General features: G+C 53.2%; 1 protein-coding gene across 25 annotated transcripts in view; it reads left to right on the top strand.

The window, feature by feature from the left end:
• Positions 1-25,011, top strand: part of stxbp5a (syntaxin binding protein 5a (tomosyn)) — a 123,123-nt gene that overhangs the window by 846 nt on the left and 97,266 nt on the right. For all 25 annotated transcript variants that reach the window (XM_035421523.1, XM_035421521.1, XM_035421522.1 and 22 more), the window contains exon 2: positions 2,844-2,941. In XM_035421523.1, coding sequence (XP_035277414.1) covers positions 2,844-2,941 — 98 coding nt within the window. The remainder of the gene's footprint in view (positions 1-2,843; positions 2,942-25,011) is intronic.

The following is a 25,011-nucleotide window of genomic DNA, read 5'->3' as shown; positions in this document are numbered from 1 at the left end:
ACGCATAATATGATACATTCGAAACACACTTAGCTTGGTAGCTAGCTACTATCAATTAAATTGTAGGTCTCCACAAAGCTCGCAATCCTTATTATTAGAAAATGTTTGTAGTTTTACCAGGATACGCCTCAATATTTATTTCTACTTTGTCACTGATGAATAGTGAGTAACAAGATGTGGCTTACCCGGGAATCGTCGTTTTATTTTTTTAAAAAACGTTCTTCTTCAGCAGGGCTGTTTGTTTACGTTGCTTAATTGTTGCCGAATGATTCTTTTAAAATTGGATAAACTGCAGATGCAAAGTGTAACACAGAGCACTACACCGAGTAACCCTTTGAATTCGCAAATTACCATTCATGCAACATGACACCAAATATTGACAAATGTATTCGGTGTAGTTGGCGAGCTAAACCGCCTCAGCTCTCGATCTATTACATTTATATATTTTTTAATTTTTTGCTCTTAGGCCAGCCGTGCCTGGCTACTGTCAGGAGGGCAGCTTCCTCGAACGAAAAATGTTGACGTGTAATTTATTTTGTGCTACTAACATGCTTTGTCTACTGTTGGCTTCCTAGGCTTGATGTCGCCCATGTATGCGCATAGCCGGGTGTGCGTTTTCAAAGAGCGTAATGATGGAACAGTATCGCTCTATAGCGGGTTTCTTCTTTTTTAAGTCAAAAGTGGGCTAATTTAAAGGGGGCGGGGGGTTTGGGGTCTGTTCCCAGAACCTTAGGAGTACAGTGGTCAAACCATCCATGTGTAGTTTATATGAAACAGTATGAAACAGTTTGAGAGAGAGAGATGGGAGGAGGGGGAAAGGAGGAGGGGGTGGGGGGGTGGGGGGGTGGGGGGGTGGAAAATGAATAACCCGCTTGCATAATCTACTATGCAGGGATTAACATGTCACTCGCAATATGGGGGGCTGATATGTTAAGAAACAGTTCCATGCAGCGCGTGAATCCACGTTCGGGAAAACACAACAGACGCAGTTCACCATCCCCATTGTGTGCCGTGAACGTTAACATTAAAAATACATAGGCCCATTTCAAATGTTGTGTCACTCATTCTTTATTTAAAGGTGCACTTGAAGCCTTTTGTCATCATGATTTTAGTAGTTGTTTTTATTGGCGTGGATGAAAAGGGCAAGACCGTGATAGAGATAGGTGCATGGTGCATAAGTCAGTTCTCCGGACGGTTCAGACGGCCTCAAAATGTGCAATTCTTCTTTGGTGTGCGTATTTTAGAATGTAAACACAGGCTTAATACATATAAATTAGTCATGCCGGACATGGAACAGTAGCAACGATGTCGAATGCACCGCAAAACCTTGATGTTCAGTTACTATTTGACGCGTGACATGGTGCACTCGATGTCATTTAGGGTGGCTTCTGGTAAAATATCACAAGTACTAATGTTGATTAAAGACCCCTCAATGTGAATGCGCGTAGGTGCATGCATGTTTGTGTCTCTGCCACATAGTTGACGATGTTTCTATATTTATTTGTTACATTTAGATGGCCCCTCCCGTCGATTGGTTGCGGAATAAAAACCACGCGTTCCGGTTTTAGCCACATACTGCAGGCGATCATTTCGAAAAATATTCAGTATATTAAAGCATTTCGCGTGGCATTTGACGGTATTATTTTATGATTTAACCCATCGATTGGGGAAGTGAATAAAATATTTTGCTGCCTGTAGTAGCCTATGGAAGCAATGTAAGCTCCACGTACGCTTACTCTTGTAAAAAAAGGGGCATAACGAAGCTATGAGGTCCAAAGGAAGAATTAAAAAATCTCCACGATTAAGCATCAGCCTATGATTTATATATCGGTGACGTGTTTCTCTATATCTCTCTATGCCAATAGCGCAGCTGAAGGTAGTGCCGCTTCGGGTGCTTACAAATAACACTTGCATGGGGATCACAATGCGTTTCCTATTACTGATGTAACGATTAAAATAAGACCGAAATTAAAATTCGCGTTTCGGGCCAGTTTATCGCCTGCACACGAGGAAAAAGAAACGAGTGTCGGAAAAGCCGAGGAGGGCGGAGGTGTCCTGATTGGGTGTAGTTTCAGACGCATATGAAAAAATGTAGCCGCGATCCACGCTTGTTGCGCGGCGGCGGCGCTTAGCCCTGCAATGCTCTTGACTACGACGCCGAATCCGGGCAGGTGTCTGGTACGGAGGGAAGAGCTTACATAATACGCTTTAGCCTTTCGTTCTGTCCTTAAACAAACAGAAAATCCCCCGAGCAGCGGAAACGACAGGGCGGCGCTTATTCTGTAGAGGCGTAATGCTCGACACTAAAGCATTATCGTTGCGATTCCGTGTCAGTCACAACCTTTGGAATTATGATGACGACTTGTGACAATCACATTGGTCTGTGTTAACCCAAACCAGCGTGATTGTCATGACACTTGGGTAGAGAAAATATGGGCCTATGGCTTCACGAATGATCTTAAACGAATAAGCCGAAACGATGATGATAATGGACCACGAAACGCGTGTAAAACCTTTCTGAACACATGCAGAAATAAGCAAATACAAAATTTAGGGCTATACCGCAAACATTATGACTTGCATATTTTACAGTAGGGAACCGTTGACTTGTGGTGCTGTTACGAGATTTGAAGGTTGAATGAATTTTTCTTGATTGCTTGCAATTCCCTCACTTTCAGTTACAGGTTTTCCCTCACGACTCATAGGCCCATTATAATCTAGTTTTCGCTTTCCAGTAAAGACGAACTGTTGTTATGCACCGCAGATCATTGTAAATGTGCGATGTTCCGTTCTAATTCTGCACCTGCTGTTTTTGCATTGTCACGTCGTCGTCGGACGAGCAGACCGTCAGGCACGGGTTCCCATATCAACCCTCCTCCATGGCCTTTGACCCCGTTCAGAAAATCTTGGCCATCGGGACCCAGAACGGAGCTTTGAGGCTGTATCCTTTTTCCTGACACCAACTGGTCTGATGAGTGCTGCGTGTGTGCGTGCGTGTGCGTGTGTGCGTGCGCGTGTGTGTGTAATGTGCAAGACCGTTACCCCCTTGTGTTAATCAGGAATTCTGCGCTGCATTGGGTAAGTTCCTTTTTTCACACTAGCAACAGAACAGTGCTGGGTAATGACAACAACTGCCGATCATCCTTGATGAAAACACGCACACACAGCTACACACACTCACGCACACACAAACTACATTGGTTTGTTGTACAATGACATGGAAGTTTGTTGTGCACTTTTGTGAACGGTGACGGGGTCGGGGGTGGGGGGGGGGGGTGTAGGACGGCCATTAGACCTGCCTGTGTAGTGCAAAAATTGGCGCAGTGCCCTGCAACTGAATGTCGGACGGTATGGGGCACAGGTTCTGCTGGTGTTCTGCTCACGCACCGGCAGGTTTCCTTACAAGATGGAGAACTGTGCCGTAAGCCTCCTTTTGTAATTTCGGGTGTGACGGGAGACCCTGGATTTGGAACGAGGGCAATTGTCTGCATTTGATAATTTGTTATAAATTGGTCTGCGGGGAGCCGCGGTACTTCACCAGAAAGCGACCCTTATCACTCGCTCGGTAGTCCCTGTCTTTTGCTGGTACTTCCTTTGGAAGATAAGGCAATTAATGTTTGATTAGGTAATTGCTCGCTGTAATTTTCCTAATACGCTGTTTGCTGTTTTTGCGCCTCATGTGGAATTAACTTTATGCAAATGAAGAATTATTAACGGCTATGTTTGCTACGTGTAGGCCTTGCTTCCGGTGCTGTGCGTTCTCTTTGTTGCGGGTGGAGTGTATTGCGGCGTATTGTGGCTTTTTTTTTCGCGGAGAACCTAAAACCTGCGAGTCCTGGACTAGCCCGGGGCTCTCCTGCGTGACCCTTGGTGAGTTTAACGTGGGTCGATATGGAAGGAGGGCTCGGTTTCCGGTGCCAGAACGCAGGGGAAGGTGCGGCCTTTTTTCGGCAGTGTGGCGTAACGGTTGGGGAATGGTTGGGGAACCGGGTTTATGGATACAATCCGTGCTCAGGAGGGGCTCGTCGCGCCGCCGCTGACGGCGTCGGGGCTGTGGGTGTGAGCGATCGGAGACAACCACCCACGGCAGGGACGCGGTCCTCCTGGTTCTACCGGAAAACATACCAGGGGTCGGCCTGGTTCCATTCCCAGGTAGAAACAGCATCATAGTACCACTGAACAAGGTACTTGAACCTGAATTGCTTCAGCATATATCCAGGTTTATGGATGGGTTGTATATAGAAATGTTTTCTTTTTTTAAAAGAAAGTCGTGTGAGCTGCTTTGGATAAGAGCGTCTGCCTGTGATGCTTTTCGAGCGTCCGCTGAAAGTTTGTGCCCCGTTAGTGGGCTCCTATCCGTCGTAACTTTAAAGTTAAAGAAGCTCGATTTCGATTTTTTTTTGCGAATCGGGTTCCCTGATTACCATGCGAAATGGGACAGCGAATGGGAACGCGCGCTCCGGCGGGTAACCACTCCGGATCAATGCTCCGGCCCTCCGTCCCGCTCTCCCAGCGCCTGATGTGATAACGTCACATTTAAAAAAAATTTAGCTTGTGTGTCAGAGGAACCTGCTGGGGTTTCACAGAGGGGGGGGGGGGTGGTTGGGGGGGGTGTGTTAATTTTAGCCCAGGCTGCCGTTCAGCTTTTTTGTTTGACAGGGTACAGGAGGTGACGTGCCGTCGCAAGGGTTTTTTCTCGGGACAGGGAAGTGAGAAATTTCGGGGGGGGGGGGGGGGAAGAGGACGCTTTCCCGAGGTTTGCTTGTCTGAGCAAACACCCCTGACCTGAGAGCTGTCCCGGTCTGATCCTTGCTGGGTTTGGGAGTGATGAAATGGCCCATACCACAACCGTCTTTTTTCGCTATCTCATAGAACACAGAGAGGCGGCTCCACCAATCACAGAGTGTGTTAGTAATCAGAAACGGAGCTACGCCAACTGTGATTGGTGGATACTTTCTGGCTGTACTTCCGGGTCCCTTATGGTTTATGGTCAGTGTAGCCAGAAGGTGTCCATCAGTCAACATTCCCTTTGTTCTACCTGCTGTCAGCATTGTACTCTGTGATTGGTGGGGATGTTAAGGGTGGGGGCGGTGCTGGTGTAATGGTTAAAGAACTGAGCTTGTAACCTAAGGGTTGCAGGTTCAATTCCCAGGCAGGACACCTCTGTTGTACTCTTGAGCAAGGTGCTTAGCCTGAAATACTTCTATAAAATATCCGACTGTGTAAATGGCTTTACTCTGCAGGAAGGTGTGTAAGTCGCTCTGGATTAATGCCTGCGATGCAATGTAATGTACTGTAAGCAAAAGGTGAAGACACCGATGTCCTAGCCCTATTTTATTGTCCCTGACTGGGTTGCTGGAGATTTCCCCTGGAGTGAATTTTTGGGGGCAGGAAGGAGGGAGGGAGGGGGAGGCTGGCCCAGTACGGTGCACACCTGACAGGCAGGTGTTCTACATGCTTTGACACGGGGCCTCTGCATGGCTGGAGCTGGAGCTGCACCTAATGCGGAGGAACAGAGCATGCATCGATTCGCGCGGTTTAATGCGTCGCAGCGGACGCATGCCGCGGTCTGTCCGTCGTCAGCATTTTTTCCCCCGCAGGTTTCTCGTCGCTCGCAGAAACAAAGCCGTTCTGTTCGAATTTCGTCACAGCGATGTCTTGGGGCACTTTGGCCCGCGCGGTAGATAAGCAGTGGTTTTAAAACCTTACCGGTACCAGTCAGCAGCCTCTTAAACGAAAGCTCAGGAGGTAAGAGCTGGTTGTCTGGCAGTCGGAGGGTTGCCGGTTCGATCCCCCCGCCCTGGGCGTGTCGAAGTGTCCCTGAGCAAGACACCTAACCCCTAACTGCTCTGGTGAATGTGAGGCATCAATTGTAAAGCGCTTTGGATAAAAGCGCTATATAAATGCAGTCCATTTACCATTTACCAACTGTGACTGACTGTCCGGGTGTTTACTATGCAGATGTCTTTTCAGGAAGCCTGGTTTGTGCAGTCGTTGGTTCGGCTGGAGGATTTCCTTGTTTTTGTTCGCGGTCACGGGCGCCTTCCAGAATTCCCTTTTTTTTACGGCTGTGTGACGGTTCCTTCACGGGATCCGCTTCCATGGAAACGTGGAACAGTCCGCGGGAGTGGCGGCCGTTCCTCTCCGAGGGTGCAGCTGTGGTTTTTCGGGAAGGGGGCTTGCGCCGTGCACAAAATGCCAAAATTAGAGGTGATCAAAAAGGGGGGCGAGACCTGCCAAACTGCAGCTGGCAGAACGTAATTTGGTGGATGTTTGATTTGAGAAGAGAAATGCGGGGCGAGATACCGTTGCTGGGGGAGACGAGGATCTTCCCTGGGGGGGTACAGATCATGTGACGGGGGGGATACGCTCCAACATGTTTGGGTTTTTTTTTTAAATTTCCCATTTTTTTCCTCAGGATAGGGGTGGCAGCGTTCCGAATTCGGAACGTCTCCTGCCGTTACCCTTTTTTTTTCGGGACTCACTTCCGAGGATCCGTCCCAGATTGGGATCCGAAAGAAAATTGTTTTTGTGGATTTTGTGTGCCTCCGCTGAAGGCCCCAGGAAGATTGCTTGTTTACTGGTAAATCCTTAGCAAAGAGCCTTCGGTGTAGCAATTTTGAGTTTTTTGGCTGGGGGGTGGCGGGGGGGAAGGGGGGGGGGGGGGGGGAGTTTGGGGAGGGGTGGGGGGGGGGGTGCTAAGCTGTAGTGGGGACTGTGATGGAAATGATAAAAACAGTGATTTTACAGAGAGGATGGAAACCGGCAAGCCGATAGCCCATCTCCACTCGGCCAATCAGGACGCACAACATTGATGGTGCTGTCAGCTCAGCCAATGGCATCATGGCATTGTAGGACTTCTGCTGCTTCTACACACTACCACTACTGCTCAGACCTGCCTAGGGTTGCCAGGTTGTCCGCTTTTTGACCGGAAGGCCCGGTGTTCAGATGATTTGTACCGGTCCGCTTTGCGGTCCTGACAGTGGGAATTGTAATGTCCAGTCAGAGTAACAGGAGGAATTTTGCGTTAGTGTCTTTTGAAATGGCCTGTGAATGACTCCCCCCGCCCTCCCCTGACCCCCTCCCCGTTCTTACAGCTGTCGACCTGCGTTCACGGTTATGACAAATTCCAAAAAATCTGGCAACACCTAGAAATCTTACCTGCCGGGGATATGGGGCTGTTCTCACTCACAGTTTGGGAGACCCGATTCTCTCCTCATCTCTCTGTCGGGAGCTCACACCTGCCTCTTGCCTCTCCGTCTGAATGTCTTAATAGGGCTCATGTGTTGATTCAGAGAGAGAAGAAGACTGGGGAAAAAAAAAAAAAAAAAAGCCTTGGGCAATGTTTTTGTTTGGACGCGCCAGACGTTCATAAATCAGGTTTTATTTTGAAAGCGTCGGCTGAAGATGCTGTTTCTTGCACCTCGCTGTCTCGAACCTCGAAGTTCTGTCTTGCCAGTGCTGACGGGGCAGAAGGCCCCCAGAGGGCGAGTGAGCGATTCGGGGACGCGGTGTTGCCAAGGGAGCCGGAGTTTCGTACTCTTAATTTGGCAAACCAAAAACGTCCCGGTCCTGCGAAAGTGACTCCTCTGGTTGCAGTCCACCTACGTCAAACGAGCGCATGAGATGTGGTCCCGCTGCGCATTGACTGCGCTGACTGCGCAGGTCTGCTGGGGAATAGAAACCTGGAGGAAAAAAAAAGCTGCCGTCGGCAGATGTGCTAGTCTGTGTCCTTCCTAATCTGAGGATGTTGCAGTCTTGGAAGAGGCCTGCGAGTACAATCTGGCATACATAATCAGGAGACGGGGGGGGTGTTTAAATAAGAGGGTAAAAATGTAAACAGCATAGCAAGGGTTAAGTTCTTGATGACGGGCTTGGTGCGTGTCACTAAAAATGTGGCGATTTTTGAAAACGTGCGCAGAAAACCTTAAGTGAACTTTGAGGTTATGATTAGGTTTGCGGTCGGGCCGTAGGTCCCCTTCGAAAAAAAAGCGTACCGTCGTTAAATCCTGTTATTGCTGCACGTAATTCCCGAGGTTTTTACGACTCTGAGTGTTTGCTCTGGGCAGGCAGGTAGGACGTGGGAAACGGCTGGGCCCGGCTGCTCCCTCATTGGCTGCTTGTTTGCTGTAGCGTGCAGAGGCTCAGGTAGGCGGGGCTACGCGGCGGCCTGCGCTTCCGGGTGGGCTAACGAGGAGGCGCCGGGCGCGGTATTGGCGAGCGTCGCGCCGTACCGCCATTCGGGCCGAGGAGGCGCCGCGGTCGTGACCGCCGAGCTGGAAAGGGGGTTGATATTATTATATTATTTCTCACGTCTTTCGGGAAGACCCCCGAGGAGAGAGAGAGAGAGGTGCCATCTTTTTTTCCAGGTCAGGAGCCACAGGGGCCCGCCTGTGCTGGGTCAGGTTGTGCACTAGCTGCTCTGGGGGCCGCGCTCTGCAGGACAGGCTAAGGCTGTTAGCGGTTACGTAACCCGCAGGAGCGGATAGTGACCCCCCCCCCCCCGGGTTGGATAGTGTCTGAGCTGAAAGGAGTGGGATTATGGCGGGATTTAAAACCGGGGCCAAATTTAGCCTGAACTCGGTGACAGGAAGGGGGGGGCTCGTCACGTGGGGGGCTGTGGGACGAGAGCGACGGGAGACAGCGGCCTAGCGGCGGGAGGCCGCGGTCTGCCTGGTTCTTCTGGAACCTTCCGGGGTCAGCCAAGGTTCAGCAGAGTCAGAAGAGAAGAAGTTCTCGTCTGTCTCGCTTCCCGTTCAAGTCATTTTTCAGATGTGGGCAAAACTAGCTGTGCAACTGGTACATTGAAGCCCCTTTCTGTGTTCAGCCTCCTGATCACATGGGCCTTGTTGTCGTGTGCATCTTTAAGTTCTACGTGCTGTTTGTAACTGGCAGCACCTGATAACTACGGAAACCAAGCAATGTCTTTGAACAGGAAGTGGTTTTTGAAAACAAAAAAAGATGTCCTTGCATGAGGACAATGTGTACATTCAGGTAAAATGATATAGTATTGGATACACGTTTTTGCCAACGGAGCCTTACGAAGAGCTGACCTTTTAATCTGCGCGAAACAGGTTTGCACGTGACCATTCATTTTTTATTTTATTTTTTATTTTTTGGTCGTGGAATTAAAGGCTGGGATGACGTGTGCGGAGACAGCCTCGTTAAATAATTTACGGCACAATTACCTCTCCGTGTTACCTCCGTCTCCCTTTCTCGCCTTTTATCTGTCGCCGCGGTTAATCCGCGTCCCGGCGGAAATGATTGTTTGCCGGCGTGACACCCGCGCGCGAGGGCCACGTCTGGCTCGCCGCTACGTTCAAGAGGCTAATGGAAAAGTTTGAAAGAGATTCGATTATCTTAATTCTGAAAACATTGTCCCCCCCCTCTGCGTGTGACTCACCGTAAGCAAAAAAAAAAGAGAGAGAGCGAGGGAGAGAGAGAGAGAGAGAGAGAGAGAGAGAGAGAGAGAGCGAGCGAGAGATCCAGCAGGATGTCTATTAACTCAAAAATCAACATTATTGGGAGATAACGAATCTTGATGACCCGGTGGAACCCAGAACGCAGATAATGGGCGGCCTACACAATCCAAATGAACCGCTGAAGGCTGTGTTCACACAAAACCCGGGAGAGGACCGTCCTTTTTAGCTGGATCGGACCGGCCCGAACCAGATCGCACTGGACTGCGTTGTGAAGCGTACCCAGGAAGTGCACCGCCGTCCATTTTGAAACCAGTACTTTTTTTTTTTTGGTGGGGATGCATTTGTGGTATGAGTGGTTAGGGTCTGTTGTAAGGTGTCTCTGAATTTTGAATTTTGAATTTTGAATTTTTGGACCCCCGTTCTTAATTTTAGCCCAATGGGTGGGGAAAAAAGGGGGTGACCTGTCTGGAAACGTGGATGCTAAGCTAAGCGCCATTGTTTGTGCTATTCCTGCATCGACATTGAAAGCTATACAAGTGGTCGGATCCTATTGCTATTTCAGTAAAAACTGTATTAATAGCTTGGGCTAAAGGCTGGAGTGGTGTGAAGTGAGAGAGCGCTGTGCTGTTGCCCAGCTGGTGTAAAAACTGAAGGGTTTGAGTGATGGGAAGGATGTTTTTTCCGGAAGCCGAGAGAGGAGGAGGACTGTGGTTTGTATTGCGGTGCTTCGCCAGCTGACCTCCTCCTGGCCTCTGCATTTGTGCTTCGGGCAAGTTCCTGTGGGGAGCATGCTCATTGGCTTGCCTCTCTGCCACATTCCTGGAAGCAGTGTACCGATTGGTTGCCTCGCTGCCCCTGTCCTGGAGGGAGAGTGCTCATTGGCTTGCCTCTCTGCCACATTCCTGGAAGCAGTGTACCGATTGGTGGCCTCTCTGCCCCTGTCCTGGAGGGAGAGTGCTCATTGGCTTGCCTCTCTGCCACATTCCTGGAAGCAGTGTACCGATTGGTTGCCTCGCTGCCCCTGTCCTGGAGGGATTGTGCTGATTGGTTGCCTCTCTGCCCCACCCCTAGAGGGAAGTGTTTTGATTGGTTGCCTCTCTGTCTCAGTGGCCCTGGCTCTGTGTTGCTCTGTGTTGCCCTGTGTTGCTCTCTGCTGCTCTCTGCTTGGAGGTTGTGAGGGGGAGGGGGGTGGGGGGAGGGGGGTGAGGGGGAGGGGGGTGCGGGGAGGGGGGTTGTACTCCGAGCTCCTCTGGCCAGCCACGCATGCCGACCTCACCACGACGCTGGCACGGCATTTTCCGTGCGTGCATTCCAGTGTTGGCGCTCGTGCACGTGCAAGCGTGTGTGCGCGCTGCCAGGCATGCATGCGTATTAATGCATGTGCATGTGGAAGCTCTGTGTGTGTGTGTGTGTGTGTGTGTGTGTGTGTGTGTGTGTGCGCTGCCAGGCATGCGTGCATGTTAATGCATGTGCATGTGGAAGCTGTGTGTGTGTGTGTGGGTGTGTGGGGGTGTGTGTGCGTGTTAGTGTGTGTGTGTGTGTGTGTGTGTGTGTGTGTGTGTGTGTGTGTGTGTGTGTGTGTGTGTGGGGGTGTGTGGGTGTGCATGCGTGTGTGTGTGTGTGTGTGTGTGTGTGTGTGTGTGTGGGGGTGTGTGGGTGTGCATGCGTGTGTGTGTGTGTGTGTGTGTGTGTGTGTGTGTGTGTGTGTGTGTGTGTGGGTGTGTGCGTGTGTGTGTGCGTGCGTGCGTGTGTGGGTGTGTGTGTGTGTGTGTGTGTGTGTGTGTGTGTGTGGGTGTGTGTGTGTGTGTGTGTGTGTGTGTGAGTGTGTGTGTGTGTGTGGGTGTGTGTGTGTGTGTGTGTGTGTGTGTGAGTGTGTGTGTGTGTGTGGGGGTGTGTGTGTGTGTGTGTGTGTGTGTGTGAGTGTGTGTGTGTGTGTGGGTGTGTGTGTGTGTGCCCTTCGTCTGTGTGTCCAGGCTGTTGTTCCTCCGGCTGTAGTAGACGCTGCTGGTTGGTGGGGCTGTTGCTGCTGTTTAGCGGTGCGTAGCAGCAGGCTGGCAGTGTGTTCCGGGTGCTGCGGGCAGCGTGGCTCATTCCAGGTGTGCTGACCACCTGGTCACGCTCCCCCCCCCCCTCGTTCCCCCCCCCCCCCCCCTTCAGTACAGGCGCCCGGTTCTCCCCGGTCCCTCAGGAGCCCCTACCTGCCCGCTAATTACAGCTCACAGGCGCGGTGCTCTGCCCCTGACACGCGGTGTCCTGTCGGGGAGACAAGCTGACACCCCCTCACCCCCCCACCCACCCTGCCCCCCCCTCGCCCGCCCTTGTGTCACCGCTCTCCTCCTCCTCCTTCTCCTCCGAGCGGACGGAATTACCGCCGTCCTGTCGGTCTGTCCGCCTCCTCGAGCGATTCGCGGCTGCGTCTGTCGACCGACCCGTCTCCCCGTCTGTCTCCCCGCCCGCGCCGGACTCAAAACGGCGGGGACCCGCCGAGATTTCGACGGAGGCCGACGGAACGCCCCAGCCGCCGAATTCCGCTGAATTCCGCTGTCCGTCTTCAGCGCTGGGTTACAGGGGGCAATTAAACACCCGGCGGGTTCGATCCCCCGTAATAGACGTCGTTATCGCTGTTGAGATGGACCGGTGTTTTTTTTTTCTTTTTCACGTCTTGAAGGAGGCAGCCGACGTGAACTTTAGTCCTGAAAACACACACAGCTGAGGTCTGGAGTCCACCAACACTGGTTAACTTTTGACTTAAATGAATTAATTTGAGTGAGCCAGGCCAGGCTAGATCCTCAGGACTAAAGTTCATTTTGTTGATTTGCTAAACGCGGCAAACTGAGAAAAACCATCACTTCAGCTGTGAGCTGAAGTTGAGAACGAACACCGATCGAATCCAGGCCTTTTTTTTTTGCGCCATTGTTTTCCCTGCTCCAGTGCTCCTGATTTCATCCTGTCCACCAGACAGAATTCTCTGCCTGGAATGCTGGGATCACTTTCGAGATCCGCTGTACCCGTCCGGCAGCCCCTTGGCCCTGGCTGAGAGTTGCCAGGATTCAGGTGTAAATCTACCTTTCGCCCCGGCGCGAGATTCTGCAACCCCCCCTCCCCCCCCCACCCCCCGAGTCCTGACTCGGCAGTTTTTCGGGCTCGGCGCGGAACACGGGCTGATATTTCACTTCGTTCCGGGACGGGAGCGGGCCCCGGGATTGGAACTCGTTTACGGGGCTGAAGCTTGCGCCGAGCGGGGCCCGCCGGTATCGATTAGCGCCCTGATTAGGCGGCGGTCGATAGCCCGATAGCCCGATAGCCTAGCTAATTGCTATTCAGAAGGCTCTATTATTACCTCACCAGGGCTCTTTGCATCTAAGTAATTGTTCGGATTTTGTATGACACTAAACAGGTAAAATGGCACCCGGGGTGGATTTATGAGGATATTAAAAACCCCGGGATAGCGTGCGGTTGGCTGTCGCGAGCTTCCTGCAAACGAACTTTGTGACGGCCACCCGCTAGGCTAGCGTTTTGTTACTGGACGTGCGGCTAAACGCTCTTTCCCCCCGGTGCGCATTTTCGCACGGTAATTTTTAATTTGTCCTGAGCCTTTTAATCGCGCAGGTTATGGACGGTACGTGTCGGGGAGGTAATTGTTTCCCTCGTTCGCTAATGGGGCCGTGGAGGAGAGTTAGTCCTCTCTCTCTCTCTCTCTCTCTCTCTCTCTCTCTCTGTGTTGCAAAGTCAAAGTCGCGACATGTTGGCTCTGACCCCCCCCCCCCCCCACCGGACGAAGCGCTGAGCTGGTCTGCTGTGGGATCGGAGATCAGGCTAATGGGGCTAACTGGGCTAACAGGTCTAACGGGGCTAACTGGGCTAATGGGGCTAACAGGTCTAACTGGGCTAACAGGTCTAACGGGGCTGACTGGGCTAACTGAGCTAATGGGGCTAACAGGGCTAATGGGGCTAACTGAGCTAACTGGGCTAACTGAGCTAACTAGGCTAACGGGGCTAACTGGGCTAACTGAGCTAATGGGGCTAACAGGGCTAATGGGGCTAACAGGGCTAATGGGGCTAACTGAGCTAACTGGGCTAACTGAGCTAACTAGGCTAACGGGGCTAACGAGGCTGACTGAGCTACCAGAGCTAGCGGGGCTCTCAAACGCAAACTTAGTCTCCGATGGCTTGTTTTCACGGCGGCTGCCATTTTCTCTTGCTTCGACGCTGCACGCCGGAACAGAAACGACCCGGGCGATATTCAGAGCGGGATTTCGGTGTCGGTCTGCAAAGAGCTTGAAGGTGATTTCTGCCGAAGTCGTTGGCGGCAGATATCAGCCAATGACGCGACAGAGAGGGAAACAGAATGAGGCAGTTGCACGTGGAATAAAGACTCCGAACAGAAGTAACAGAAGAGGCAGTACGGAAAATAGCGTTTGCCCATAATTGAAGGTAGTTTATTTATTCATATATTTCTTCTTTTTTTAAAAAAACAAAATAAACAAGCAAAGCCTTATAAGGAGAGAGGAGGATATGAGAGGCTTAGGGATGTGGTGTGGAGCAGGGTGTTGTGGGGATAGATCAGCGTGATTTGCATCTGAATCGAGGATCTCCAATTGAGTGTAGGACGCAAACGCGTTGGATGGCTCCTGTCGGTGGAGGAGTCGGTCCCTGGTAACATAAACATAGTTCTTACGTGAGGAAAAAAAATAGACCTTTGAGGCGTGCTGTAGGAAATGTATTTTCGTTTTCGTGAATGCTTGTAAGCGGCTGGCGTTGTAGCCTGGGGCCTTTCTGAACACCTGCAGCATCGTAAGGGGAAGACCAAGGGCCGGCGGTAACCATGACGGCATGCTAATCTGTCAGTCAGCGTGCACAGTACCGCTCGTACTGGAAAACGCTCTGTATGAGGAGGGAACCGGCAGTACAGCGTGATCACATACAGGGGGCGCTCTGCGGAAAGCGGAGGTGTGTCGCGCGCGGACGGTCGAGTTACCGGCCCGCTTTGTCTCGCTTTGTCTCGCTTAGCCTCACGGTGAGTCCGGTGATAACTCACCTGTCGGGGAGTCGGGCGCGGCAGATTTATGGCGCTTGCGGCGGCGCACGCCAAAGCCTGAAGGTCGCGGAAATGGGGGGGGGCGTGACCTTGCGCCTCGTCGGCGAGATCCTTAAATGATGTTTTACGGCCGACGTCGGGAAGCGAGCGCTTTCCCCCGGGCCGGGCCGGGCCGGGCCGAGGCTTCGTTAAACGCTTCCCCTTCGACGCGGGCCCGCCCCCCCCCCCATCCCCGGCAGCCCAGGGGCCGGCGCCCTACGCGTGGTGAAGATGGGGAGGGGCTGGCCCGCCCCCCCTGCTGCATTCATCACATTTGCCGGAGGGAAGCGGCGACTCGCGGGGCGGGATGGAGGGGAAGGAGGGCGGGCGACCTTGGTTTGACCTTGAGCGCCAGGGAGGAGGCGGTTTCCATAGCGAGCTAGCTGGCGGGCGGGTGGGTGGGTGGGTTTGCAGTCTCGGTTTTCCAGGGAACGATGTAGCGCTGGACCGCGCACCCGCGACGCGACACGCTCCGCCGACCGGCTTCACGGCGAGCCGGCCTCCGTCCACCCAACCGCCAAAGTCGCCGACGGGAATCGACGGGAGACGCTTATCTTCTGGACGACCGCTCGCCTCCGTCGGTCGGAATCGGTCAGACGCGACGGCGGTGGTGGAGGAGGAGGAGGATGAGGAGGAGGCTATTTGTGTCGTTAAGCGTGTTGCCAAATTGCACTTGCCTGTCGGGAGCGGCTACTAAATGGCTTTAGTGCTGTCACACGCGTGCTGTTGTGGGGGTTGGTGGGGCGAGGGGGTTGGGGGCGGTGAGGCCCGTGGGAGCCAAAATGGCCGCCGCAGATGAGGTCGCTCCATCTTTCTCAATGGGTCTGGGGGTAAATTGCCTCATCCGTCTCTTTAGAATACTCCCCCATCACCTGGGGAATGATTGTAATGATCAGTGAGGTGCTCCTTCTATGCTGTGTTTGTTCTTAATGGCGACCGTGGAACACGTGCCTGGTCCCCTTGGCAGACAGCCTTTATGACACGCTGCCATCCGGCTTGTTTGTCTGCGCTGTCTATTTATACCAGAAGTCCACCCTTTTGTAATACAAATTGTACTGCAATGTACTGTACATCTTTGAACCTTTAGGCAAATACAGCGATGAGCATGTTTTGAAATGAAATGCATTGTTATTTACCTGCAAGTGGCAACAAATCTGTGTGCTAGACCAAATGTTTTATTGACAATAGCGTTGCGTTGATAATATTTTGGTAACATGTTTTATTTCAGCGCATTGCGATGTATTCAACATATGCATTTTCGTAAGGACGGGGAGTTGCTTCACCGACTCATGCAGGGTGGAGTCCAGTACAGCTGCTTAGGCAGTGCCAGCGGAGGGGTTGCGAGTTTGAGTCTGGCTTGGTCTCCGCTGCCCGCTGCTGTGCTAACGTCCGGCTTTGGCCCTGGTGGAGGAGCGCGGTTTCTGCTTGTCACCAGTCCCTTGCAAGTGGCGCGTAATCTGCACCTCGCAGAGAACCAGACCACCCCCCCCCCTCCCCTCCCGGGCCGCCAGTCTTTGAGTCTTGCCCCGTGGAAACCTCATGCGCGGTTCTGCGCGGGCATTTCCGTGCCAGCGATGAGGACGCATCGGGGACTGGGGGCCGCTGGAGGAAGAAGGCCGTTAACACGATTGAAACAGGAAGGGTTTTATTTATTTATATATATATTTATTTATTTATATATTTATATATTTATTTATTTTTTAAAAGCCTGACGCTGACGCGATCGCGTAGTCGATGGGCGAGGCCTGTCCTCTGTTTGCGCAGCAGATGAATGGGCGCTGAGAGATCAGGGGAGTGGACCTGTCTGACAGCTGTTCTGTTCTGTCCTGTCCTGCCAGGCTAGATGCTCCGGACTAAAGGCTCAGTGGAGGGATTCAGTCGGTCGGTCAGTCAGTCTGATTTACTGTATTTCTCAGCGTAATAAAAGCATTTTTAAGCACCTTTGCTGAATGGTAAAAAACGCAGTATGAACTCCCCCCCACCCCTCCTTCCTCATCAGATGTAACGTTACAGCTCAACACGTCCCCACTCCCACTGCACCGCCGTCCGCGAACGCCACACGCAGACATCTTATGCGCATACGTGTACATAACTAGTCAATAGTCATTTGTCTAGCGCCAGGAGTCCCAGAAGGGGAAAAAAAAAAGCTGATACAAAAGACAAACGCGCTGAACGATTAGCGTCACGAGCCCGCCGGCTGCGGGAGACGGGGAATAGACGGAAGCTCGCGCTAGACGGGGGAAACGCAGGAGAGACGCAGAGAGGGGGAGAAAAGAGAGAGAGAGAGAGATGCAGGAGACGCGGAGGGGGAGAAAAGAGAGAGAGAGAGAGAGAGAGACGCTTTTAGGCGCGGGGGGACTGTGTTGCCATTAGCGCTGACGCCGGTGACGGCGGCTCGTTTGGCGAGGTAAAGCGAGGGCTGACGCGATCGCGTTGAATGGCCGCCCCCCCCCCCCCCCCTTCCACTCCCCCCCACTCCGCCCCCCCCTCCCCATCTCAGTTTACAGGCGGCCGGTGGAAATCCACTATGAAACATTATCTCCCGTTTTTTTCACAGCGTGCGTATCGCAGGCGAACGCCCCGTCTGCGGCTGCCGTGGCCGCACGTGCTCCCTTTAACCATCGTTCCTGGGGCCCCGCGTCTGCCAGATATGGATCCCGAACAGCCGAGTCCGGCTCTGCGTTCATTCGTCTCGTTTAAAAAGGTGATTAAAGAGCCAGTGAAATTCAAACAACGCGCAGTGAGAGCGTAACTTTATACTAGCAAACGGTCCCAAATCTGTATTCCGTGATTTTCAATTTTGGCATGAGCTATAGCTGTCAGCTACCCAATAATACATGGAAGCAGCAAAGTAAGGAAGCTCCTACCAAATGGGCTATTCTTATTTAAAACCACCAAGATAGTCAAGTCACATCATCAAAAAATTAAAACGTCCAAGAAAACAACTAAACACCAACAGCCAGTCATGTTCTCTCCCTCCATAGGCCTAGCTTTCTGCCCACCACTATTCCGTAGCCTTTAAGAGTATTCCTAGAAGAAGACAAAAATGGCTAAATTTGAGTCCAGCGTATACACCGGTGTGTGGTGCTGTACTGAAGCTCTGCACCAGTGGTTTTTGAACTCGGTCCTGGGGGGGACGCCCTGTGTATGCTGGTCTTTGTTCCAACCGCCATACCAATCCCAGAATTTTAGCAAGCTGTTCCTTTACCTTTAATTAGACACTTTTCCTGTTTTCAGGGGTTATGGCTACTCTCTTGAACCGCATTGTCCGACACGGGGGGTGGAGAAATCTCCCAGTTCTTATTTCTTTCTCACTCGCGCTGTCTTGTTTGGCGATTGTCGGCGGGTCTGATTTGTCGAGGGGCGTTTTCCGTGGGCGTCCCGTCAGGTCTCGCGGGAGACGCCGTCCCGTTTCGGAAACGCGTCCGCTCGGGCTTTTGGGCTCGCCGCCGTCCTCGCGGGAGCTCAGGAGCGCTCCGATTACACGGCGGCGGAGGCCTCCGAACGACCTCTGACCTCCGGGCGACCTCCACGCCGTTAACGAGACCCCCCCTGGTGCGCGAACATTTAACAGAGACTCTCCACTTAAAACAAAAAAAAAAAAAAGAATAGAACCACCTCCCTACATGTGACATAATTACAGATTAATTTTTTTCCCTGTGCGAGATTTCCCCCACTGCACGCTGAAGTGACGGTCTCTCGCTCTCTGTCTCTCTCTCTCTCTCTCTCTCTCTCCCTCTCTCTCTCTCTCTCTCTCTCTCTCTCCCTCTCTCTCTCCCTCTCTCTCTCTCTCTCTCTCTCTCTCGCTCGCTCTCTCTCTCTCCCTCTCTCTCCCTCTCTCTCTCTCTCTCTCTGTCTCTCTCTCTCTCCTCTCTCGATGTGGTGAATTTTAATGCGGACTGGTGACGTGGGGGGTCACGGTTTGGCTCCCCTGCTGGGTCAATGTGACCCTCGCTGCTTTCGGCTGGGGGGGTGCGGGGTGCGGGGGGGGGGGGGAGGGTGGGAAAGGGGGGGGGTGACGGGAGACCTGTCCGCCCCGCTTCATGTTTCATTCATGCTCTCGCCCGCTCGCGTGTGGCGTCCCGGCGTCCCGGCGGTGCTGTCACGCGTGTCATGGGTATCCCCCGGAGACGAGCCGTGTCTAACGGTAACGAGCCTGACTAAACACAACAGCGACCGCGACCGCGGCGGCGGCGGCATGGGGGAATCGGAGACGCGCGCCCGAATGCAGATTAGTCACCGTCCGCTAAATCTGCAGGGGCAAGGTGATGGGGGGGGAAAAGGGTGCGGCGTTAACCCGATTTGCACCGGAATGTCGCGGGTTCGAACCCCCGGAGTGGGTCGCATTTCCTGTAACCTCTCAGGGGGGAGATGCTTCAACCTCAAGTGCTTAAGCGGGGAAGGCAGAGAGAACGTAAGCCAAGCGACTCTCGCGGTGGGAAAGGGGTTTGCTCAGCAAAAAAAAAAAAAAAAAGAGAGAAGTGGAAATACCTTTTTTGTCTCGGGGGGACGGTTCAGCTCAGCGGAGGCTGTTCGGCAGCGAAAAGGAGCGCCTTCCCAGATCCGAATCCGGGACCTTCTCTGGGAAAAGGTTTTTCGGAAGGCGGTCGCTGCGCAAGCCCCCTCGTTTTGTGCGCGGTTTGAAATTAATTCGAGTGAGAGGCCCGTCCTGTCGGTCACACGTTTAAAACGTCGGTAGTGACTCTGCTCTCGCCCCCCCCCCCCCCCCCCCCCAGGAGCTCGGTGTTCATTTCGGGCTGTCAGAGGGGTGCAGAACGACGCGCATTACGGAGCACACGGACGGACACGTCTGATGGCGGCTCGGCACGCGGGGTCGCCCGTCCGGGTCCTTGATTGACGGTCGCGTCCAGGTGCGCCTTCGCCTCCTTTTCCGGAGCGGAGTGACACGCACCTGGAGGCGGAGTCTCGCCCCCCTTCAGAATTAGGAAATTCGTCTCCGCTTCTCACCGCGAGGAGTGGATTTTATTTGTTTATTTATTTTTGCTTCGTCGTTTTCAGATTCTCTTCAGGAATTACCGAGCACTGTCCCAGATAAGAAGAACAGCAGTGTGACTGTTGGGGCTCCCTATGCCCGGGGCCCAAAATTATTATTATGGGGCCCCTGGCAGTGTTACAGTACATGGAGACAATGATGTGACGCAACTGGTTATTGATTTTTGCAACCGTAACGATTCTTAGAAATTACTCACCTAATTATTCATCATGAACTTGGCTGTGATCGGTCCTCTTCCACAGAATCTGTTGTCTGCCAATCAGACGATGACAATCGTGCCAAACGATGCGTGTTTCCCCACAGAGGATTCTGGGATATGATTCAGTAATGGGTGTTCGGGGTAGAGGCCCGTGATAATGTGATTCAATAATTCATATTCTGAGGAGAGGTCTGTGATATGATTCACTAATTCATATTCAGGGGTGTGGTCTATGATGATGTGATTCACTAATTCATATTCAGGAGGTTGGGTCTGTGATATGACTCACTAATTCGTATTCAGGGGGTGTGGCCTGTGGTAATATGATTAGCTAATTCATATTCAGGGAGAGGTGTATGATATGACTCACTAATTCATGTTCGGGGGTGGGCCTGTGACATGATTCACTAATTCATGTGGAGGGGCGGGCTCTGTTGGGGTGCCGGGCACTTGTGAATGCTGGGAAGCAAAAGATCACTCCTCTCTGCAGTGGGAAACAGTCTGCTGGGCCGATCCTCCTTTTATAGAGAGAGAGGTGTTTTACAGTCGCTTTTACCACCCCCCCCACCCACCCCCCCACCCCCCGCGCCGGTAACCTGGCAACAGCCGCTGTTCTTTTGTGCTGCCGCGCTTCAGATTAGGCTAAACGTAAAACCGTGTCCCATAATCCTTCAGTTTCTGAGGAATAGGACACGCCCACTACATCAGCACCACACCTCTTGCACCCGCTGTGGCGTCTGTCGTTGTGTTGTACGGTGAGGTTAAGTACCGGCTGCTGCTGTCAGTTGCGACTCTGATGACTTAGCGTCAGCGCTGCTCGTTGTCTAAGCCTGTATGTTGTGCGCTAAAGCAAATCTCTCGGGATAAGAATGTCGGCTGAATGGCTGAAAGGGATGTGTGGGAATCACCCCCCCCCCCCCCCCACTCGCCCCCCCTAAACCTCCTTCACCTGTCGATGCGGGGTGGCGTTTGCACGTCATTGGCCGTTCTTTCTCCTGCAGTGTTAATTTTTTAAAACTTTGAATCTGAGTTAAAGCTCGGAGTGTTGGGATTGTCCAGAGTTCATGTTATGAGTTTATTGTTAAAAGGCGGCTCGCCCTCCCCCCCTCCCGCCCCCCCCCCCCCCACCCCCCCCCAGCAAACAGCGGCCCGAGGGACGATTAGCGGGCCGGCTGGGTGTGATGCCGTTAATCTCTCCTCCGCCTGTCAGGCGCTTGGCAGCGCTCTGGCTCCTGCATTAAGCGCGCCCAGGGGTTGGCTGTCGGTGCGCGGCGGCCTCCTCTGATTGGTGGATGTGGACACGGTCGGTGGGCGTGGCCCTGGTCTGGCGGTGCGGCTCGGCGACGCGACCGGCGGGAAGGCCTCCAGACGGACACCGTGCGGCGGGAGACGTACCGCTGGCCGGCCACGCCCATTCTTCCGTCCCGCTCCCTGCAGACGATGCCTCTGTCTCTTTAGCGCCTTGCGGTGAAAGACTGGGTCCATTCCTTTTTACCTGCTGGATTTTTGTAACCGCAAAAAAGTAGGAGGGCCTGCACGTGCCCCGTTGCTAATTGTAAGCCTCGGTGGAAAACTCGTTTGTTCATGTATTATTTTAATTAACTTTTTTTCTCTGTTCTTATTTTTATCCACTTATTTCATCTTTGTGTGATAGGTGCTATTTAAATGAAGTTTATATTTATTATTGTTATTTTTATTATTGTTGTTATTTTGATTGTTATTATTATTAGTGGTAGTAGTAGTGGTAGTGGTAGTATTAGTATTATTAATTGTATTATTATTAATCCATTTGAAATTTTTTAATTAATTAAAAAAAAATTAATTTTGATTATAATAAGAAAAATGTTTTATTTATTTATTTATTACTGTTCACCTGGAATGACTCCCCAGCTGCATTCTACCCCTGCATCCTGATAGTGCCCGCCCCCAGATTTGATTGGTTGGTTGGTTGCGTCGCTGCCTGTGGGGGCTGTAGTCGGGTGCTGAGCATAGAAAGAGTGGCCTCTGGTGATTAAACCAGCAATCTCCCCTCACCCCCCGCACCCCCCCAGGCATCCCCCCCCCCCCCTCGCTCTCTCTCATCCTCAGACGCGGCAGCCCCCCCCCCCCCCCCACCCCCCCCTCGCTCTCTCTCATCCTCAGGCGCGGCAGCCCCCCCCCCACCCCCCCTCGCTCTCTCTCATCCTCAGACGCGGCAGCCCCCCCCCACCCCCCACCCCCCCTCGCTCTCTCTCATCCTCAGACGCGGCAGCCGCAGCGGCCATGCCTCTGTAATGGCTTCGCTATCGGGCTGCGCAGGGCTTACCTGGGGGGGGAAGCGTCGGTAGTCCCCCCGGGGGCGTGGAGGAGTGGGGGGGGGGTAGAGGCCTTTCCCGGGATATCGCTAACCCCCCCCCCCCCGATTATGTCCAGTGTCCATTGATTACGGTGCGCTCTGGCGCTCTTCAGAAAGGCCCGGCCGGGGTCCAGCGAGGATAGCGCGCGCGGGCGGCGTAGCGTAGCGTAGCTTCGCGGGCCGGCCCTGTCTCCTAACGGACCTCGACTCGGGCCGCCCACGTCACGCCTGAGGGAGCGCTCAAGCGACCGACGTTCGTTTGAAGGCCCCGCTTACGTGAATCCTGTCATGTTTTCTTTCTTGTTTTTTTTCCCGGTGGAGATAAGGCCCCCCCCCGGGGCCTTTAAAGGGGGGCGTGGCTCTGTCATCGCCACCGCGTGTTCACCGGATATCTCCAGTTCCTGTTTGCTCTCCCCGCTCCAGGAAGTGTGCGGCTTGAGTTGGCCGCGCGCCGCAACACCAGCGAGCGAACCTCGGCTGATAAGGGCCAGACAAGAGCGGGGCAGCCTCTCTCTCTCTCTCTCACTCACTTACTCTCTCACCCTCTCTCTCACTCTATCACTCACTCACTCTCTCTCTCTCTCTCTCTCACTCTCTCGCTCTCTTGCTCTCTCACTCCCTCTCTCACATACACACACACTCTCTCTTTCTCTCTCTCACTCACGCACTCTCTCACATTCTGTCTCTCTCTCCCTCTCATGCTCTCTCACACGCTCTAACTCTCTCTCTCTCACACGCACGCACACTCTCTCTGTCCAGCTCTCGCTCTCACGAGCGCTCTCTCTCTCTCTCTCTCTCTCTCTCCTCTCCCTGTACCTCCATTCCTAATGACATCTTCCGCGTGCGTGAGGACGTGAGGCAGTGAGGAAGTGGCGAGGGATAATTGGAACCCTCGCGTGTCACCGCTCTGACAGGATGTGAGCGGGCGCCCGTGTCCCGGCCCTGTCCCTCTGGGTTTTTACGTTTCACTACGAGAATCGGTCCCCGTGCCGCGCTCCGGCCGCCCGAGCGACGCCCCGCTCGCCGAGTGGTTTCCCGGGAGACGGCAGGAGAGCGCCCCGAGGCTTCGCTCGTCCTCTGTGACTCTCTCTCTCTCGCTCTCGCCGCCGGGGTCGCCAAGCGTGCCGATGACCGCGGCGGCTCCGGGGTACCTCCCGAGTGGACGCCCCCCCCCCCCCCCCCGCTCTGGGCCCGTCCCGAGACATGAGCGACTCTCTGGGGAGGGCGGGCTACTGCGGGGACTTTGGGCTTTTTGTTTTGTTTTTTTTTTGTCCTTGTTTCTCCCCTCCCTGGGAGAACAGGGCTCTAATCCAACTGTCAGGCTGGTTTTTATGTGTTGGGAACAGGGGTGCACGGTGGGGGGGGGGTTTGGAGTCCCAGGATGGGCGGTCCCTGGCGGATTCGTCCCGCCCCACGGCTGAGATGGGCGCAGGCACCCCTCGCATCCTGGCGCCCTCGTGCCAGCCAGCGTCGTGTAACCGGCGCCAGGGCGACGACGGGCACAGGAAGCTCCTCCTCGGCTCGGACCAGCACGTCCTGCGTCCGCGCGGGAAAAACGGGGGTTGCCGCCGCCTCGGCGTTCGAGCTTTGCGGTTTACATGCGTGACTCATGTCCACCGCCTTGCCTATTCCTGTCCCCTGTTTGCCGAACACCACCTCGCTTTCTGACGCTGCTTTGTGATGGAACAGGCCAGCGCGCTAACGTCGGCCCGTAGGATGTAAATAAGATTTAGTGCACACATGATGTGATGAATAACGGCGGATGACGAACAAAAAAAAAAGAAAAAAAATAATAATGGCATCGCGGTTCGTTTCCCGTCTCTGCTACGCACACGCTTCGTCACGTACACGCTGGCACCCTTTTTGAGCGCGTCACCCGAGCTAACCCGCGAAACTGCGCGCGGGGCACCGCCCGCCCCACGGACGACCGCCATTCGATATCGCCTCTGACGCAAGAACGCACCTGTAACCTGCGTGGGGGGGGCGGGGGACGGGGGTGGGGGGGTTGAGGGATTCACCGTACCCCTGTGGATTCGTACCTGACGAGGCACCTGCGCAGGTGCGCTGCGTTTGTGTGCCGGTGGGTTTAGGAAGACGATCTGCCCCCCCCCCACCGCCCGGTGTGATTGACTTGCGGGTGGGGCGCCGCGGCCGCCGTGCTTGGCCTCAGTGGCTTTTGTTGACCGTCAGGCGGTGCGAACGGGAAGATCATGCGCTGCGTAAACAACCCGCGTCAGCTGAGCAAATAAGCACTAACGCTAAAAATGTTCTTTTTTTTATTTTTAAAAAGAGGAACTTAATGTCAGGGGTGTTGTCGGTTTTGCGCCGTGACCTTCCTGAATCCTGACTGGTGTTTAAAAAGGCGGAGCTTGGTGGTTTCAGTTAAATTCAGTTGAATTTTATTTTATTTGTATAGTGTTTTTTTTTTTTTACAGAGAACTGTCACAGAACAGACACTTTACAGAGTAGCAAGGCGAGATACAGAGCAAAAAAAGAGCAAACAGAGCAAACACCAGGCCTGAACCCCCAAATAGCAGGTACAGAGGGTACAAAAAAAAACTCCCAGTGGGGAGAAAACCTTCAAACGGCGGAGAGAAAAACTACCCAATGGGATGAAATCTCTAGAGGAACCCGGCTATACAGAGGGTGAGCCCGTCCTCCACTGGCCGGCCTGGTGTAGAGTAGCAGACAGCATATAAAATGGTGCTAAGCTGGTGGTGTGTTTCCTACCACAGTGTTCTGGTCAAAAGCATGTGCACTGCTAAATGCTGGCTATGCTACATGCTGTCTGTGCTACACACTGTCTATGCTACATGCTGCCTGTGCTACACATTGACTGTGCTACATGCTGCCTGTGCTACACACTGACTCTGCTACATGCTGCCTGTGCTACACACTGACTCTGCTACATGCTGCCTGTGCTACACACTGACTGTGCTACACACTGACTCTGCTACATGCTGC

The sequence above is a fragment of the Anguilla anguilla genome, chromosome 6 (assembly GCF_013347855.1).
Source record: "Anguilla anguilla isolate fAngAng1 chromosome 6, fAngAng1.pri, whole genome shotgun sequence".
NCBI lineage: Eukaryota > Metazoa > Chordata > Actinopteri > Anguilliformes > Anguillidae > Anguilla > Anguilla anguilla.
Note: the sequence above shows the minus strand (reverse complement) of the source record. Positions and strands in the feature narration are given on the sequence as shown.